Genomic DNA, 19,839 nt, shown 5'->3' on the forward strand with positions numbered 1-19,839 from the left:
TCTTTGAGGTATTTGATAATAACATTGAAAAATAATCTACGTATTTCACTAGGAAAGAATTTAACTGGAATTTTAACATTAGATTTGAAATATGGTACACTGAACCAATTGTATGTGTTTAATAAAACAAAAACTTTTAATTTAGTACTGTATGGTTATTATTGTTTATAGATTTGCAAATATATTTGTTCTTATGATCTTTACACAAATGATATTCAACATATAGAAATTTTCTTTATAATGATTATACCACTAGGTAAATTCATTTGTTTGATGGTTTTCTAATTGTAAAACTTTTTTCTTGTATCTTAAGTCTGTCCCCTCTATGGAGGAGCTGGTAAGTATGTTGTTTCTGTTTTGCTTTAATATGTCATGCTGAAGTGTTCCTTTTGTTTTATTTGCATAGTACATGTTGTCACTCTTTGTATTTGAAAACTATGTTAACAGTAGCAATTTTTAAATTTTCAAATACCTGAAAAGTTCAATGGATGGCCCTGTACTTTCTCACTGCATGTTGTTAAACTTTTTCTATTGTTTGTGATTTATAGTCATTATTTGCAGAGCCCATCAGTGTTTGACAATCTGCATAGCCTGTGGCTTGTTCAGAACTCTACTTAAAAGAGTAATTGGTTTCCCCACACAAGGGTATTAAAAATATATTAAGTAGCCTAGTATTTAGCCCTGTTAAGTTTCTATTTTAATTTATTCCCAGAAAAAGATGATGCATGTTGATTTCTTGGTTATCCACTGCATGTGTTACATTTTTTCAGCAGTCTTGAGAAAAATTGTGTGGCTTTTTAAACAATTAGATTTTGAAAATCTTTTACCAGAAATTAATTTGAAAATAACAAAGTATAAAATTTTTGTATCAACCTAATGAGGTTTTAGTTTATCTTATGACTTTACATCTTTTGAAAATTCTTTGGATAACTAAATAAAAAAAAACTCTTGTTTATTACCTAATAACAAGCAGATTAAATTAAAAAACAGCAAAATTATCTTGAATTCTGAAAGTAATTTCTTTCAGTTAACTTGATCTTATTCTTTTATCTATTAATTTCAGCTCTCAGAGTTTGTCAGATTCCTTAGGGGTTTGAATCATTAATGCAAAGTGGTAGTTAATGTTTCTCAGATTTCATTAGTATAGTATAAATAGCTCATTAAAGTAATTGAAAGTCACTGTACACCAAAGAAATCTTGATCTTTTACGAATATTTTTTCTGAAAGGGCACCAACTTTAATAAATGTCATAAAACGATTTTTGTTCATGTTACTTAAGCTGTCTTTATGTGGTGGGGGGCGGAAAGATACCTCCCCTTTTAGGAAATAAGTTCTGAAATAAATTGTGATGTTAATAATTCCAAATTTATTACAAAAGAGAATTTTAGATTATTAGTTTTTCATACTCTTTAAAAATAATGTGGACAGTCCCCAGTACTGCAAAACAAACCAACAAAAAATATCTAGAGTTGTGTTCTAAAGGTTATATATATATATATATTTTTTACAGAAGTTGAAAAAGTTTGCTAATCTTCCTTATATTATATAAATAATAAATATTTTGAAACAAAATGATAAATGCATCCAGCATCTTGTAGTTTTCATTAATTTTAGCTTCTATGTGTGTGTGTATGTATATGTGTATTTGCTTAAAACATACACATATTTAGGAAAATGTATATTTTTAATATTATGATGTACATGTTCCTTGAATTTTAATATATCATATTTTTTATGTTAGTCAAAACAGTAGGCCAAAACAGACAATTGAAGCAGTACCAAAATACATTCCAGGAATTGCTAAAAATTTGCTTAAATTTGTTTTTAGCATCTCAGTATTGAGAATAAAAATGGAAATAATTGTGTAGTCTATGCCCATACAATAGAAACAGTATCATTTGCCATTTCCTCAAAAGAAAGTTTTTTCCTGATACTAAGACAGATTTTTATTGAAGTTTTCATAAAAGGATGTGGTGGTATTAGTAAACAATGTCTTACACATCTGATAAGTATGTATCACCTTTTTGTAGCATTTGTGGATTCTGTAAATCAGAAGTCAGTAAAAGCAGTTTTGTTCAGGATAAGTGCAAGTTTTTGGGTGGTTTTCTTCATTCTAAATAGCATTTAAAGCACCTACTAGGGCCTACATTTAACTCTGAGAAAGGTTTTGTTTGACTTTACACTATGTATATTTGATTTTGAATTTGCCTGCCTTTGAGCAGGACTTTGAACCTTCTGTTCTTCATTCTCCTTTGTCTTGAAGCTACCTGTCTGTTCCGTGTTTGGGTCATTTGTAACCCTGAAGGCATTTACATTTATAAACCTTGATCTTTGGGAATATGTTGTCTGTACTTTATGTTTTTAAGGTGAATTGAATATTATTTCTCACATATGAACCTGTGATTAAAAACTTGATAGCAAAGAACTTGTGGGTTATACATTTTGGCTCACACGTATAGATTCACATAGATGGACTACCTACCTAGTATAGCATTGGAGGGCATCCTTTTATGAAAGCTGAAATTGGATAGTCATTTTACTTCATCAGAGACAAAGGGAGGCCATTGTTTTCCTCAGAAAACAGTTCTACATCCACTTTAACATAGACAAATAGATGAGCCAGATCCCAAAGTTTGCACTTATCCATAGAAATTTTTAATGTGTAAAATGTTTTTTTTAAAATATTAGAATAATAGACAAATAGATGAGCCAGATCCCAAAGTTTGCACTTATCCATAGAAATTTTTAATATGTAAAATGTTTTTTTTTTTTTTTTTTTTTTTAATATTAGAATAATGGGCTGAGTATGTAGCTCAGTGGTAGAGTGCTTGCCTAGCATACATGGGCTAGGTCCTGGGTTCTGTTCCCAATACTGGGGGCGAAAATTAGGATAATTCTTTTAATTTAAGCATTTTGTTTTTTAAAGTCCTCCAAGTTAAATTTAGTTATAAAATGAATCTCCATGTAACTGAATGATTTTGACTTGTCTTACAGCATTGTTGCATTAAAATTAATTGTTAGAAAAAATAGTGATTATATTAGTCTAGTTTCTTAAGTAATTTTTAGGAAGTAAGTTGCAGATTTCATTATCTACTTAGAGAAACTGCTTCTTCTACTATCCTCAATATCAGGGTGCTTCATCACCTACAGTTATCTAATCTACAAGACATATGGTACGAATTTAAAACAAACCAGGTGGGCTGGGGATGTAGCTCTCAGTGGTAGATTGCTTGCCTAAGCAAGTATAAGGCCCTGGGTTTGATTCACAGCACTACCAAAAAAAAAAAATTCTCAAAAAGAATCAGATTCAAACCTTTGTGTTCTATTACATAGAAATGAAGTGGCAATTTTTATCATATCATTGTTGGTATTATAGACTGTGTGCTGATGTGTATTTTAAGGAACATGGTCTACTGCTTAGAGTCATAGGAATTTTTATTAATTTATATTTTTTAAAAAATTACACTAGGAAAGAGAGCTTGAAGCAAACAAAAAAGAAAAGGTGAAAGAAGCTCAACTTGAAGCTGAAGTGAAATTATTGAGAAAAGAGAATGAGGCCCTTCGTAGACATATAGCTGTTCTCCAGGCTGAAGTTTATGGGGCAAGATTGGCTGCCAAATACTTGGATAAGGAACTGGCAGGAAGGTGTGTAAAAAAATGGGCATACTTGTATTCTTAAGTGACACATTGGATATTTAATGAGATTGACTCTACTTGTTATAAATGAAATAATTTTTATCCCTAGAATTATTTTGTAGTTGTTTATGTCTTATTATTATGAAATTGATATTGATAATATTATATATTGCATGTATGTTTAAGCATACATACAGATACATTAACACAGATAGTAATAGTCAGCTTTTTGTCCTGTGACCAAAATACCTGACAAGAAGAAACTAGAGGAGAAAAAGTTTATTTTGGACTCAGTTTCAGAGGTTTCAGTCCATGGTTGATTGGCTCGATTGCTCTAGGCTCAAGGTGAGGCAGAACATGATGGAAGGGGCCTGGCAGAGGAAAACTGCTTCATTCATGGCAGCCAGAAAGAGAGAAAGAGAGAGAGCTGGGGGTGAGTGTGAGAGGAGCTTGCCTCCAGTAACCTACTTCCTCCAGCCATGCCATACCTTTTTACAGTTATTACCCAATAATCCATTCAGGTGATTAACCCATCAGATCAGTCTACTGATTAGATTATAGTTCTCATGATCCTTTCAGTTCTGGACATTGATGTATTGCCTAACATGAGCTTTTGGGGGGACACCTCATGTTCAAACCATAATACAACTTATTGTGAAATGCTGACAACTTTGCGGAGGATCATATTCCATCTACTTCCTGCCTTGACAACATAGCAGGTGATGTTCACATTGCCCCCTCAAAAAAAAAAAAAGAAAGAGGGGCTGGGGATGTGGCTCAAGCGGTAGCGCGCTCGCCTGCCATGCGTGCAGCCCGGGTTCGATCCTCAGCACCACATACAAACAGAGATGTTGTGTCCGCCGAATACTAAAAAATAAATATTAAAATTCTCTCTCTCTCTCTCCCTCTCTCACTCTCTCTTAAAAAAAAAAAGAAAGAAAGAAAAAAGTTGGAATTATCATTAAAAAATTATCATTAAAAACATTAATTCCTCTGCCATTAATTTTTGAAGGGAAATCATTTAAGACCTTTGGTGATTTATTATTAGTACTAAGTCCTTTTATACTTATTGTTTTAATGTTACATTGAGAACTGATGTGAAGCATTGAAAAAGAATTTCTGTCTTAAATTTTTTTTTTTTTGTAGTTGTAGATGGTCAGAATGTCTTTATTTGTTTATTTTGGTGGATTGAACCCAGTGCCTCACCCATGCTAGGTAAATGCTCTACCACTGAGCTACAGCCCCAGCCCAATTTCTGTCATCTTGAAGTACAAATTTTCTAATAACTTTTTACCACATTTAAAGTATTCATTTTGTTGGAAGAAACTATCATTAAAAGGAATTTTTATATAGTCAGTGTCATCTAAAAGCTAATATTTAATACTGTTTAGTTGAGTTCAGTTAGTTACTTTGATTATATGCAAGGCATAAAACATTTTATTTGACATTAAACTCATAAATTGTTTGTTAGATATTTTGAATTAAGTATATGACTAAAGGAATTTTCTCTCTCTCCTTTTTTTTTTTTTTTTTTTTTTTTTGGGTCTTTTGGTACCAGGGATTGAACCCAGGGGTGTTCAGCCACCACTGAGTCACATCCACAGCCCAATTTTTACTTTTTATTTTGAGACAGGATCTCACTAAGTTGCTCAGGACCTCGCTAAGTTGCTGAGGCTGGCTTTGAACTTGTGATCCTCCTGCCTCAGCCTCCTGAGCTGGAATTACAGGTGTACATCACCATGCCTGGCTATTCATCTCTTCAAAAAATGTTTTTTTCCACTATTTTTTTTTCTTCTTGAAAATGAATATCCTTTTCAGAGTTTTCATCTTTATAAACCTGAATAACATCAAGAAATTCCTGAGTATTTGTTTTGTTATCAGTTGAGATTTATGCAAAAGCTACTTGTGTTCAGTAATTCTTCTGAATCTCTCTAGTAAGTATAATAAAAGACTAACTAAACTCTTTTCTCAACATGAAGGGTCCAACAAATACAGTTACTAGGACGAGATATGAAAGGACCTGCTCATGATAAACTATGGAACCAATTAGAAGCTGAAATACATTTGCATCGTCACAAAACTGTTATCAGAGCCTGTAGAGGACGTAATGACTTGAAACGACCCATGCAAGCACCACCAGGCCATGTATGTTGCTTTGCTGCTGCTTTCCACACAACCTCTGCCTTGCTTTAATCACAAGTCTGTTTTTCCAGTAGTTTGAAACCTTTATTTAAAGAGTGAAAATGGAATTCAACATATTTAAAATAGATGCATATTTAAAGTTTTGGTAACCCAGAGAATTTTTTTTGGATATATATACTATAAAATAGTGGATATAATATTATGGTATTGTGACCACTTAATTCAGTCATTTCTTAACAGACTAACTAAATGCTCTGAGAGTGATCTCTCTGTAGATTGTGAGCCATTGCTAGCAAATATATTTTGCACTAGCATACTTTGCATCACATCTCAAAATTTCCTGTCTGATGATTGGGCATGCTTAAATTTGTTTTAAACTTAGTTCAGTGTGTGTGCTTGGTTTGAACTTCTATCCAGTATTGATAGCAAGTACTGGATAGAAGTTCATTAAGGCAGTTTTTAGTAGTTAAATACAAGTGTAGACTTTGAACTAGCATTTATACCCATTTGGTCTTGGAGTGAGATGGAATTTGAGATAATGTGTCCAATTGTTGTTTTCATAGCCATCATTTTATAGGAATTTTCCTTTCTATCTGCGTAAATTTTTATTATGTAATTTTATTATAACAGATGTTTGATAATACACACCTTAATATATGAAAACATGTCTAAACTCTTACCCAGTGGCTCACATTTTTTATTAAGAGACAAAATATTACCTTAAATAGTAAAAAATAATTTGTTGCTTCTACAAAAATTACTATAAGAAAAATTGTTATGTACCTAAAGTGAGTGAAATAGGAATGGGGGATTGCAATACACACTTACATTATTGTTTTCTCTAGGACACTGGTGGTACCCATTAACTTCTAGATTCAGTAGATTTGGGAAATGGAGAGATTAGGAAAGTAGTTAGTGTCTTGCCTGTCTGCGTGATAAAAGCATACTTGTGAAAGTGGCTTAATATAAAACTGAAGTTTTTGTAGTGGTCAGATGAGAGAAGTTATTTTATACCACATAAAGGCATTTTTATTTTAACCTGAGGATCATGGGATCCTCATATATTTAAATAAAATAGTGGTTATAATATTATGGTATTGTGACCACTTAATTCAGTCAGAAATATATTATGGTAATTGAAGGAGACAGTGGTGAAGGCAGGGGAAAAGGCATTTGAGAAGGACAGCTTTGGGAGAATTAAAATTAGAAGGACTTGATTGGTTAAGTCCTTGACTGCTGTTAATTAAGTAGGTAAGTAAGAAGGAAAGAGTCTAGGTTTTGGGTTTGGGTTTTGTGATCTGGCTTTTTTCAAGAAGATAGAGGAAAGGAAGTTTCAGGGAGAAAGACGGTAGCAGTTTTAGATATACAATATTTAAGATGCCGATGGGACATCCAAGATGTCTGTTCAGTTGTCTGTATGATTGGATTCAGGAGAAAAATCTTGAGTTATGGCATGAAGGAAGAAAATGGATTACCAAACGAGGAGGGTTGAGATGGAGTTATCAGATACAGGGCCGTTAGGAAAGTGGTATTGATAGAAAGCAAGGGAAAAAAGCAGGTGTCAAGAAGAGTTAGTAAACAGGATCAATTTCTGCAGGCTTGAGGAATGGTAGTGAATAAAATGTGCTAATTGGATGTAGGAATATTTAGAGAAGAAAATTTCAGCTGTTGAGTTTAGGAGTAGAACCTTCATTACAGTGATTAGAGTACCGAATGTGGGAGGCAGGGAAATAAATACAGTGCATATGAACTTTATGTGGAGGTTTAGGGAAGACAAAGGTGCATGGTTGCTAAAGAAGATAGTGGAGGATCAAGAGATTGTTTTGCGTGTGTACATGGTCAGTATTTTAGCTGAAAGTAGCTTAGATTTTGTCTTCTGGGTAGGGAAGAAGTTTTTTTTCTTTTGCTTCTTAATTACTTTCTTAACACTACAATGTGTGTCTTTACCAGAAAATCAATAAAGATTTCTAAAGGTGAGTTATGTAATGTGAATTTATCCTACTTAGAATATTATTTCAGTGATACTATTTTTTGTTTTCCTCCTGATAAGGATCAAGATTCCTTGAAGAAAAGCCAAGGAGTTGGTCCAATTAGGAAAGTTCTCCTCCTCAAGGAAGATCATGAAGGACTTGGCATTTCAATTACAGTAAGAAGTAGTGCTTCCAGTTTTCTTTTGTGCAATTATCTAGTATAATCATGCTCATTTGTTGGACATTATTTGGAGAACAAAATATTCTGGATATATTTTTAAATAAATATATCTAACACTTGGGCACAGTAACTTTGGTGTTGATATTTTTTTCCAATATTTTTTTTTTTTAGTTGTAGATGGACACAATATCTTTATTTTATTTGTTTTTATATGGTGCTGAAAATCTAACCCAGTGCTTCACACGTGCTAGGCAAGAGCTCTATGTCTGAGCCACAACTCCGGCCCCTGGTGTTGATATTTTTTCTTGTATGTAAATCTTAACAACTGCTAAGTGTGCCTTTAGGAAGCATAGTGTAACATTTTTTTTATGACTGAAGTTATAGATCTGTATCACGTACTGTGATGCCTGTAGGAGCCTTTGGAACTAGAGGTGGGTGTTTTCTTCTAATGGCTCCAGATTGTGTTGTTTTCCTTCCGGTATGTGTTCTCTTTTTCTTGTCTCATTGTTTGCTGTTTGATTGCACTAGGTTTAGGGTCTAAATTATACATATTCTTTTGTTAATTTGATGCCTTCAGTTGTCTTGGACATCATTCCTGAGAACAGTCTATTGGGAGTCCTTTTGTTTTAGTCTTGGTGCTTTACTGAATAGAGTAGTTTTTCATCTAATAATACTTAGGCACGTGTAAATTCATTTTCCCCCCCTAGTGTTGCTTAATGTAGAAACATTTCTTATAATAAAAAGTTCATCTCATCTGTTTATTAAGTATCTCCTTTTTAAAATACAGTTCTTTCAAAGTTATAAACTTTAGTAGGAGAGTAATATGTACACACTTTGGTATGAGCTAGAAAGTGAGAGATACTAATTATTGTATTTCAATTCTACATTGCATATTTTTTCCACTTTTTTAAACATTTCTGAAATTGAGATGCAGTTTATGATCTTAGTTATTTTTGTGGTACATAAAATCAGTATCCTTTTCATACTTAGCAATTTAAATTTGATAAAATAAATGAAATACTAGTACATAAATATTTTAATTTATATTTTAGAGTTTAGTCTATTGTGTTTTTGTGGTTTTTTTGCATTTTGGTGTTTTGGCTCTGACACATGTTATTAATCATTTTACATGATACTTATAGTAATTTATTTATCATTATCTAAGTAACAAATTTTCACCCAGTGTTTACAGAGGTGGTAGAGATGCTTTATGAAATGTATTTTTAAGAAAATATTTTATCTCTAGAATAGTCTGTAACTACAATTTACAAAGTGTAAACTAATTTACTGCCTTTTTGTTGTCAGGGCGGGAAAGAACATGGTGTTCCAATCCTTATTTCTGAGATCCATCCAGGGCAACCTGCTGATAGATGTGGAGGGCTACATGTTGGGGATGCTATTTTGGCCGTCAATGGAGTTAACCTAAGGGACACAAAACATAAAGAAGCTGTAACCATACTTTCTCAGCAGGTAAATTCCTTTTATGTAATTAAAATTGGATCTATCACTTGGTTCCTTTTGAATCTATTGAAGTGTTATGGGTACGCATTTGTTTCTTTTGATTTGGGACTTTTACAAATGTCATTTGGTTCAGTTTACTGAACTTTTTCCATTTTCCATTTCCTTGCCTACACAATTTTGAACAAGTTACTTAAGTCCTTTGTGCTACAGTCTTCTTGTCTCTGTGTAGTAGGTTTTAAAATAGAGCTATAGGGAGTGTGTTAACACTCAGAATATGATATGGTAGTTAGAAAGCAGCATCCTTAATAACAGGATCATGATACAAATGTAAAATGTTTCAGAAAAGACAATACTTGAAGTAGATTTATTTTAGAATAGATTTTAAAATAGAATATTGAACTGAAAGAATCCTTAGAAAACATTTAGCCCAATTATGTTATTTAAAAAGAGTAAACTTATCTTCCTCAAGATTAAAAAAATTGCTTAAGGTTGCAGAACAAATACATTACAGAATTGGAATTTGTATCCAAGAGTTGTATTGTTATCCGTTGTTATCCAGTGTATTTGAAAATCTTCCCCCCCCCCCCCCAGGGGTGGTTGTCTTTTTTTGTTTTTTTTTTTTTTTGAGAATAGGATTGAGGGAATTACAGAGATGTTGTTAGTATGTTTAGATGTTTCTGGGATCATCAGTATAGTATGCCTGTGTAAAATTGAATCTTAGTTGAATGTGAATTTATAGCTCATTGGTTCAATTCCATTATCATGTATAAATCGCCTATGCAATATAACTACTTATATACTGCATTAAAGGGAAGACTCACAGTCCATTCCATTCCATAATACTATATAGTAAATATGTATATTTTTATTACAAATATATTAAATAAAATACAGTGCTATATTTTATTTATTTATTTATTTGTAGTACTAGGGATTAAACCAGTAGTACTGTACGACTCAGCTATATCTGCAGCCCTCCTCCTTTTGTTTTGTTTTGTTTTGGTTTTTTGTTTGGTACCCATCGGTGCTATATCTTCAGCCCTTTTTAATTTTTTATTTTGAGATAGTGTTTCACTAAGTTGCTTAGGGTCTTGCTAATTTGCTGAAGCTGGCTTTGAACTTGGAATACTCCTGCCTCAGTCTCAAAAGTCCCTGGGATTACAGGCATGTGCTACCACACCCAGCTCCAATTTACATTTTAATGTATCTGATAAGAGAGATCTAAGAATTCTACTGTAGCCTCTTAAGTTAGTTATTCCTCAACCCAATTTGACTGTCAGACAGAAGCACAAAGAATGAGATGAATGGAAACTGGTAAAGGAGCTACAAATAGGCCATCATAATGTTTAACGAAATGCTAAGCACATATTAAAATTATCAGGTATAACTTTCCTAACAGTTTAGTCTGGGAAGAAAGAGCACCAGAGAAACTGACTTAGTGAGTAGCAGTTAAAAATGACATGCTTTCTCTTTTCAACAAAGGCAGACCATAATTTTCAGAGTTGCAAACACCAGACTTGTATGTAGCGATCATAGTCTCTTATTAAATGACAACTCTAGCTTGGAATTTTTAAACCTTAAGTGATTTATAACTTTGTACTTTAACATAAGTTATTGACTAATAACAATACAAATAGTGTACATTTCATCTTGCATAATAAAAAGAGCAGGAACTTTGGAACTGTTTTTGTGTATGCTGTTTTTGTTCCTCTTATTGGGGATGTTATCTGCTCATTGCATGTGTACTTGGGTTTCTCATTCATGAAAAAAAAGAGACTACAATGGGGTTACAGTAGTCTGAGGATTGAAGACTATAATTTTGCATAATAAATATAGTAATTACTGTTATTACTAGACAGAATACCTTGATTGATACTATGTCTGGTACGCAGTGAAAGTTGAGAGAAGATTCAAGATTTATGCATTAAGAAACAACGAATCATGTAAGGGTTTCTTGAACTAAAGGAAAAGTTTGTGTGATACCCTTACATGCAAGTTTGTTTAATACCTATGATGGATTTGTGGAATTGCTATGTAAAATACAAACTGGCAAAATGCCTTTTTAAAAAAATTTTTTTTTAGTTATAGATGGATGCAATATCTTTATTTTGTTTATATTTATTTTTATGTGGTGCTGAGGATGGAACCCAGTGCCTCACATGTGTGAGGTGGGCGCTCTGCCACTGAGCTACAGCCTCAGCCCTGCAAAATGACTTTTAAATTGAACATTTGTTCCAAAAATCTGAAAAATTAAAAAAAATTTTTTTTTAGTTTTGATGGACACAGACAGTACCTTTATTTTATCTATTTATTTTAGCATAGTGCTAAGGATCGAACCCTCATACATGTGAGGCAAGCATGCTTCCAGTGAGCCACAATCCCAGCCTGAAAATTTAATAGTTAAGTTTTATGTTTTTTTTAAATCTGATACTAAAAATATTGTGATTAGTAGAAAGAGCTATTATATATTAAAAGGAAATTTCATGTAGAGAAGAATCATAGTGTTTCGACATCATGTTCTCTCAGACTCCTTTAACTTCTTGAAGTTCTAGAGTTTCTTTTTTGTTGTCTGGAAAGGAGCTATATCTGAAGTGTCCCCACCCCAAAGATTTTGGAAATCCATTTTGAATTAAGTTGCAGTAATTTGGCTTTCTAATTTTCATCCTCTATTTTAGAGAGGAGAGATTGAGTTTGAAGTAGTTTATGTGGCTCCTGAAGTGGATTCTGATGATGAAAATGTAGAGTATGAAGACGAGAGTGGACATCGTTACCGTTTGTACCTTGATGAATTAGAGGGAAGTGGTAATCCTGGTGCTAGTTGCAAAGATGCAGGTGGGGAAATCAAAGTGTTACAAGGTAAAAATCACTCTAAAAATTATTATGCCTAAATTTATTATTAATACATTTTAAAAGTGTAAAACCCTCAGTTCTTTAGTAATATTTGTAATGATGAGGAAACCAAAGCAATAAATAGCTTTCCCTTGCTTGTACACCACTGACTATTCTTAAATTTTATTTACGTGTATGTTTCTTAGATTCATCATAAGACTTTTAATATCCTTGAATGGTGAAGAAAATTCAAGTTTTCTAGGCTCTGAAACAAAGTCAACATACCTTTTAGAGTAGATATATATCAATATATAGTCTTTCTTAATGCAAATGCTTCTCATAATACATGTAATGTACATAATATATATATAATTTATATGATGAGTAAGTTTTTAGATTGTTGTCTTATGATTATTATTTGAATCAGGACATGTGATCCTGAGGATCTTTGGTTTAGTTCCACCATTATCATTTACACTTTTTAAGGAAAAATTCCAGCTCTTTCTGGGTTCACTTCCATTGCTATCATTTACACATTTTAAGGAAAAATTCTAGCACTTTCTTATAGAGCAATGGTTCTGAAATTATGATCCATGGATCTCTAGAGCCTTAATATCTTTCAGGAGTGAGGGGGCAGGTCCATGAGGTAGGTCAAAGCTTTTCATAATAATACCAAGATGTCATCTGTCTTTTGATATTTGTATTGATCATATAAAAGCAATTGAGGTAAAACTGCTGGTGACTGCTAGCATGAATCAAGGCAGTAGCATCCAGCGATACTAGAAATCATTGTTTTCTTCCTTGCCATTCACTCAGTTAAAGTGAAGAATAAAATGATGGTTTCATTTAAACATTCTTGATGAAATAGTAAGAACCTTATTTGTAAGTGAAATTGATATTTTGAAATGAAACCATAAAAACTCTTCATTTTCTTAAATGTTGACCCTTGAGTATGTTGTTTTGTAATAATCAGTATGATGAGATGAAAGTACACATAAAGCACTTATCCTGCATAATGCACAAAGAACCTGGCCTCAAAGGAAAATACTAACCTGATCTACTACCTGAATTAGATATTTTTTTCATGGAAGATAATTTTTACTTGAAAGAATTACTGACAATGTATGGTTGTTAGACTGTTTGGCAGCCATTATTTTAAAAATGAACAAAATTGGTTTATAACTTCAAAGAAGACAACTAGCAGTATTATAGAGTTTTATAAAAGATGCATCAATCACCGTGAGCTTGACAGCTTCCCAACACTTAGAACTTTCCCTTGCTTATACACTACTGACTATTCTTAAATTTTGATTGATTCTGATATTAATGAATGTGAGGTTTTTTGTTTGTTTGGTTTGTTTTGTTTTTACAGTGCTGGGAGTTGAACCCAAGGCCTGTAGCCCACTAAGCAAGCACTCTAGTATGAGTTATGTCCCTAGTCCCTGAATGCAATTTTTTGTTGTAGTAAAATGAAATGTGTCAATTTTTGAAATTCCTGCGTAACTCAGTGGTGCAGTACTTTTGAAATGACAGAATATAATATTGCCAAATTGTGTATGGTTAAAATGCAAATAAGGCAAATGGATTTTAGTAGCAGATTCTTCATTGATAAATTTTCAATTTTTACATTGTCAAGTTTTGGTATTATATCAAAGAATAATATTGACATTTATTTGAAAAGACTATTAAAATACTCTTACTTTGCTGTTTATTCCTGAGGGACTGGATTTTCTTCATTTACTTGTAACAAATTGAGCAGAAGCAGAAATGAGAATCTACCCAGCTACTTTCTATGCATATAAATGGCTTTCTGTAAAGTCATATACTAAGGAGAATGGCAAAATTGGAAAACTGTGCTGTTCTGACTAAAATTTTTTTTGTTTGGAATGTAGAGTTGTCATTAAACATATGTTGTTTATGTTAACATATTGCATTTATTCTTGTCATTTTTAAAGAAGTAATGCAATTTTTTAGCTTTGTCAGTTTTAATTACTAATATGGTAAACATCAGTATCTGAAATTCATGTAAACAGAACAGAGTAAATTAATTCGTATTCTACATTCCAGAATGTTAACTATAGTGTTTCAAAGGAGAACTTCACTCAGTAAATTGAGGAAATGTAGCCTTGGCTTAAGTTTTTTTAACCAAAAGAATGGTTTTAGGGTTAAATTTAGTGCTTATTAAATATATGAAAGGATTCTGAGACCAACAGGTAGAGAACTCAAGGCATAGAGTATTATGATAAACTGATGAACTCCGTTGTCTGTTTAGTAAACCTGTATGTTGTTGATTGTGTACACAAAGGCATCAGTAGCAATTACTGTTCTCTGCGTGCCTCTTAAACAAAACTATTGTGGTAATATGTTCAAACTTTACACTGTTCAGCTGATTCCCCCATGGTCTCATCATCATTCATTCTTTTAGATTTATTCCTTTTTTAGCTGAGGCTACTTCTCTGACACCATGCAAATTAAAGACACTTACATTGTGTCTCAAATAATCAAAAATGTATACTTATAATTTATCATTGTAACTTACGCACAATTTTTTTTTGTACACACAAAAATGTATCTTTGCTTATTGTTTGGCACTTAGCTATACTTCATAGCTCACTAGGTGCTGTAGTTAACTCTTATTTGTTTACAAGTCTCTTTATTTTGTAGAGTAAGCAAAATTAGTTTTAATGTTTAACTAGATATGATCTTGCCAACAACTTGTATGTACTTCAATTAACTAAAGTTAATTTCAATAATATGAAAGCCAAAATGTAAAATAAAAATATAATTCACAATTCTGTAGGTATTTGTACTGATATCCAGTTGACTAAATTTTACACTTGTGTGTGTCCATTCTAAGTTTCATAGAACACTTAATAAGAAATTTTATATGATTTTTAGGTAGAGCCCAATAGGTAATACTTTAAAATCTGCATAGTGTTTGTTGTCTACCATAAGAAAGAAAAATTCTTTTGTTTAGGAATCGCTAACTTGATTACTCTGAGATCTGGTTATTATATTGGGCGTTCTTTTGTTTTTTTGTGCAATAAAATTAAAAAACTAAGTGTTTTTTTAGATCAGAAAGTATCTGCTTTTATTATTTTCTTTTCTTTTAGGATATAATAAGAAGGCAGTAAGTGATGCACATGAAAATGGAGACATGGGAACTTCAAATGAAACTCTGCAAGATGACAGTGCTTCAAAATTAGATGATCTGCACAGTCTGTATCATAAAAAATCTTATTAAATTGACTGTATCTCCAGACAAGATTGTTAATCAGACTATTTTGAATTTGGGGCACTAGGGAAGATGGTGACAAAGACTACACAAGATGAAGGGAGGCTGTTTGTTGCCTAAGGAAAGGCGGGTACCTCAGGGCTTCGTGTGAACAATTCTAAATGCATAAAACTCGGTTTTCTGTGTTATACCATAATTAGCTATTGCATGTAAAGCAATTTTGATTTTCTTGAAATTGTAAGCACCAAAGCATGTGTTTCCCAAAGGGATTTTACTAGGCTCATAAGTACCAAATGAAGTGCTACTATTTTATTTGGTTCTTTTCCTGTTTAGTAGAAGGACAATGCTAACTGGAATTTTATTTTAAAAAAATAGCCTTTAAATACAAGAGAGTAAATTAATTCATATTGTACATTCCAGAATGTTAACTGTAGTGTTTCAAAGGAGAACTTCACTCAGTGAATTGAAGAAATGTAGCCTTGACTTAAGTTTTTTTTAACCAAAAGAATGGTTTTAGGGTTTAAAAGTATATATTGTGCATCCTGATGTCTAAATTAGTTCTTCATGATCATTTATTATGAGTTTTCCTTCCAGCTTTTTCAATGCAGTACAAAGTAGTTTTCTTTAAGCAATCCTTTATCAATCAATGCTGCACTAGAAATAGTTTCTGAAAAGTTACTGTACATTTTACTTTTGGTTTTTAAAAGAAATGAAATGAGTGTAAAATACCTGTTCTCAATTATGTTGATCTGTGTGCATGGTATTGGAACATTACACTATTAATGTTTTGTCTTAAATGTTTATGGGATTCATGAAAGACAGTTTTATACATTTTGAGTTGTTCATAAAATTTGTCTTGTGATAGTTCTGGCACTTAAAGATAAATCTTTCTGGCAGGAAAGGCTCAAATTTATTACTGTGTCTTGAAATATATTGCTTTCAAACAACGGTTTTATCTAAGTACCTGATTTGCCAATCATCCAAAAGTTGGGGGCTAAGGTAGGCAAGATGAGGTGAAGAAATTTTAATATATTAATTGAGTTGATTTTCATACCAATATGTTTTACTAAAGCAATTTTCATATGCAAAATTGGGATTTGCATAGCTATGCCTCTTTTATTATTTACTATTCTGCAGGCCATTGTTACCTTCTAGGCAAAATTGTATTTACAAAAGTGTTGGTTTTTGTGAATGTCATTGTTTTAAAGGATATACACTTAAGGGAATATTAAATGGAAGAAATTACAACGCTTTTAAAATATTACCAGTATCTTTATTTCTAGTATTCAGATGTTGATAAAACTCATTTTCCTGTCTTTTCCAAATGTACTATATGTTTGTTGAAAGTTAAAGCTATAAAATGTATATACTTTATTTTGTGATTTTGCTATTTATAAATTTAATGTTGTAACTGTTGCTCATTTATGGTTTGTTTGGTGTGGTTATGTTCATCTGTAAATCACCATGTTAATTTGTAACTAGAAGTGCACTTCATAGTGTATATTGTTATTGATATTAATATGCTTTGGTAGCATTAACATTGCTTCTGAGCAAAAGTTAGTATTTAAATGTACAAATGAATAAGCAAGTTACATATTATTGTTTGCTCCTGACAGGCTGGGCCTCTTAAAAGAAAAGGATTGATTTTTCTTCATGCATTCCCTCTATGCCAAACCTATACACCTATGCATGACATAAGATCTGCAAACTGGATTTTAGCCAGTTTCTTCATTTAGTTAAAAAAAAAAAAAAATTCTGTGTGGCAGATCTAAAAGTTTTGCTGTGACATGAAACCATGTTATTATTATCTTCTTAAAACATGGCCTAGATGGAATGACCATGGCATTTTTTCAGAGACTATCCTTTTTTTACGATGACTGAATCCATAGGAAATGCAAGCTATAATCCTTCAATTTTTAAGAAATACATATCTAAAGAGTTTTTTTTTTTTAAACTTTGGTAGTTTTGCATATAATTTGAAGGATTGTATGGCTATGATATAAATTCTTTTCAAGGGTTGATAAACAGAATAAAAAATTTTCCAAGTAGCTTTAAGATTTCACAGGTCAGTTTCTTTTTCATCCTGCTTCATCATGGTTTGCAGGCATACATGAGGGCAAGGTTGTTTAGATGCTTCTGTGAGCTTCCTCATAGTGGTCAGAAGGTACCTGGTTGAAAGTTCATTTTAGAATATATGGTCTTTGTGGGTGATCTGAGATTCAGGCTTTCCCCCAAAGGACTGAGTGAGAACTAGTTTTTGTGTGTTTACATTTATTAAAGGAAACCCATGCAATACTAAAGCTTCTGTCACAAAGCCAAATGGATAAGAAGGGATCTGCTGCGAAGCCATCACAGCAGAAAAGTGAAAAGAGAAAACAAAATACATGCGTACAAAAACAGTAATTGAAAAAAAAATTGTTCAGTAGAATATGAGGGTTATATGTGTGTGTGTATTCAGACTTTTAACCTCTGAAATTCTCTTCTATAGTATCTCTGTTATGAATATGATCGAAACAACATTTGGATTATAGGACTATTGTTTAGATTTAAGATGATGACAATTTTGTGGGTCTTGATAATTATAACTAAACAGTTGCCAAAAGTTAATGCAATTTGTCCATGGTGCTTTTTTTTTCTTTACCACAGTAGACCTATTTTGTTTCATATTTAAAGGCAAGAAATACATTGATTCACATGTAAGTTGTACATTATTTGACATCTTTATTATGGAGTCCAGTATTCTCCCTATCTAGCCTTTCACTTAGGGTCAGCCTCAAATCTATAGGACTTGTGACAAATGTGTTATATCTAGCTGAGTTAAATATTTTTATTAGCCTGTAAATAAAGATAGCATCTCCTACATTAAAATGCTATTGATCTCATTTTTATTTATTTATTTTTTGCAGTGCTGTTGGTCAAACCCAGGACCTTGAGCATGTTTGAGAAGTGCTTTTTCACTGCACCACACCCCCGGCCCTTGACCTCATTAAAAGAAAATAAACACTATATGTTTCTTTCACATAAATATTTTGGTTTATTATTTATTTTAAGTAGATCCTATTATTTCTGCTAGCATGTCAAAATCTACACAAAGGCTGAACCTAGTTGGGGTGGTAGAACAATATTAGTTTGGGATAGGAAGAAACTGTTTAATCTCAGTAGTCATTTAATCTGAATTAATTAAAAGCATTTTGGTTGGAAAGAACTATCTGAGCAACTGTGGGACCAGTTTTCTGCTGAAAGTTAGCAGACAACAAAAACCCTTGTCTTTGGTTTAGTTTTGTGGTGTAAATATTGGCAGTTAATGTTGTTTATGAGGATAACATTGATAAAAATTAGAGTAACTTAATTCTGTCAGTATTTAAGAGGATAGTCTTTCATTTTAGAATCTAAGTATACATAATTTAGAAGTATCCAAGTTATTTCAAAATATTTTTTAGAAAACATTGATAATGGATATAAATCATATTTTAGAAAATGTGTTGAATTTATGTACATTTAGAAATATTTGCTCTTTTGTTATCAACAAATTTGATTTCATTCTAAAACTTATATGTTTTCTGTGTGTTGGCTTAAGCTTCCAATTCCTGTTGTTTGGAAAAGAAGTCTATGTCCAGAACTCATTCTCATGGGATATTGTGCAGTTTATAAGATTTAAAAGATGATTTGCAGTTTCATTGTTAATCAGTGTTCTATATTAAGGGTTTATAACTAACTTTACAAAAAGAAAACTTAAGTACTGCAAATTACTATGTGTTACTGGTGCTAAATATTTTGTTTGATAATAAATCTTTTCCAGGTGTATTTTGAGAGCCATACCCACCATGGCGGCAGCCATGAGATAGCATCTGTCGTATCTCCAGCAGGAGAGAGCATAGCTGTCTACTGACTCAGCTTCCTTGCTCTGAAACTGTCCCTGTGTTCAGGCTGAGGCTATCATTCTTCATGCTGCTGCCAGCCAATGACTGATCATCACAGGGATACTATGTCTACTGGATGTTGACTGGAGGACTCCCTGAAAGTCTTGCCAAACTCCCTTAAATATTACATTGTAGTCTAAATTGCTTTCAAACAACCTTCCCTCTTTATTCACCTGCATTGTGGTCTGGTTGTCTCCAAGCGCCCTACCTGTTTTTCCTCACCAGAATTGCCACTAATAAATCTATTGCACATCAGATCCCTTTCTGGTGTTGGTGTCTGCTTTTAGGGGAACTCTGATGAAAACAAGTTGTCTAAGAATGAGATTTGAGGAAATAGGTAATAAACTGGGATTTAAGAGCTGGCTCATCCTCCCCGCTCCAAAGAGTAAAGAGGATGACATTTTGGCAGGTAAGTGGAGTATATATAGTATATACTATATATACAAGGTTATGGTGCTAAATATT

At 32.5% G+C, this 19,839-nt stretch overlaps 1 protein-coding gene across 2 annotated transcripts in view; it reads left to right on the forward strand.

Moving 5' to 3' along the window:
- The window catches only part of Gopc (golgi associated PDZ and coiled-coil motif containing), a 39,732-nt gene extending 20,101 nt beyond the window's left edge, over positions 1-19,631 (forward strand). The window contains exons 3-9 of one of the 2 annotated variants that reach the window (XM_076858312.2): positions 314-337; positions 3,470-3,645; positions 5,616-5,781; positions 7,829-7,924; positions 9,235-9,399; positions 12,066-12,246; positions 15,333-19,631. In XM_076858312.2, the coding sequence (XP_076714427.1) occupies positions 314-337; positions 3,470-3,645; positions 5,616-5,781; positions 7,829-7,924; positions 9,235-9,399; positions 12,066-12,246; positions 15,333-15,463 (939 nt within the window). In that variant the 3' untranslated portion in view covers positions 15,464-19,631. The remainder of the gene's footprint in view (positions 1-313; positions 338-3,469; positions 3,646-5,615; positions 5,782-7,828; positions 7,925-9,234; positions 9,400-12,065; positions 12,247-15,332) is intronic. The other variant, XM_076858313.2, reaches the window with a different exon arrangement.
- The last annotated feature ends 208 nt before the right edge of the window (positions 19,632-19,839 follow it).

This window comes from Callospermophilus lateralis, chromosome 6 (genome assembly GCF_048772815.1).
Source record: "Callospermophilus lateralis isolate mCalLat2 chromosome 6, mCalLat2.hap1, whole genome shotgun sequence".
NCBI classification, from domain to species: Eukaryota; Metazoa; Chordata; class Mammalia; order Rodentia; family Sciuridae; genus Callospermophilus; species Callospermophilus lateralis.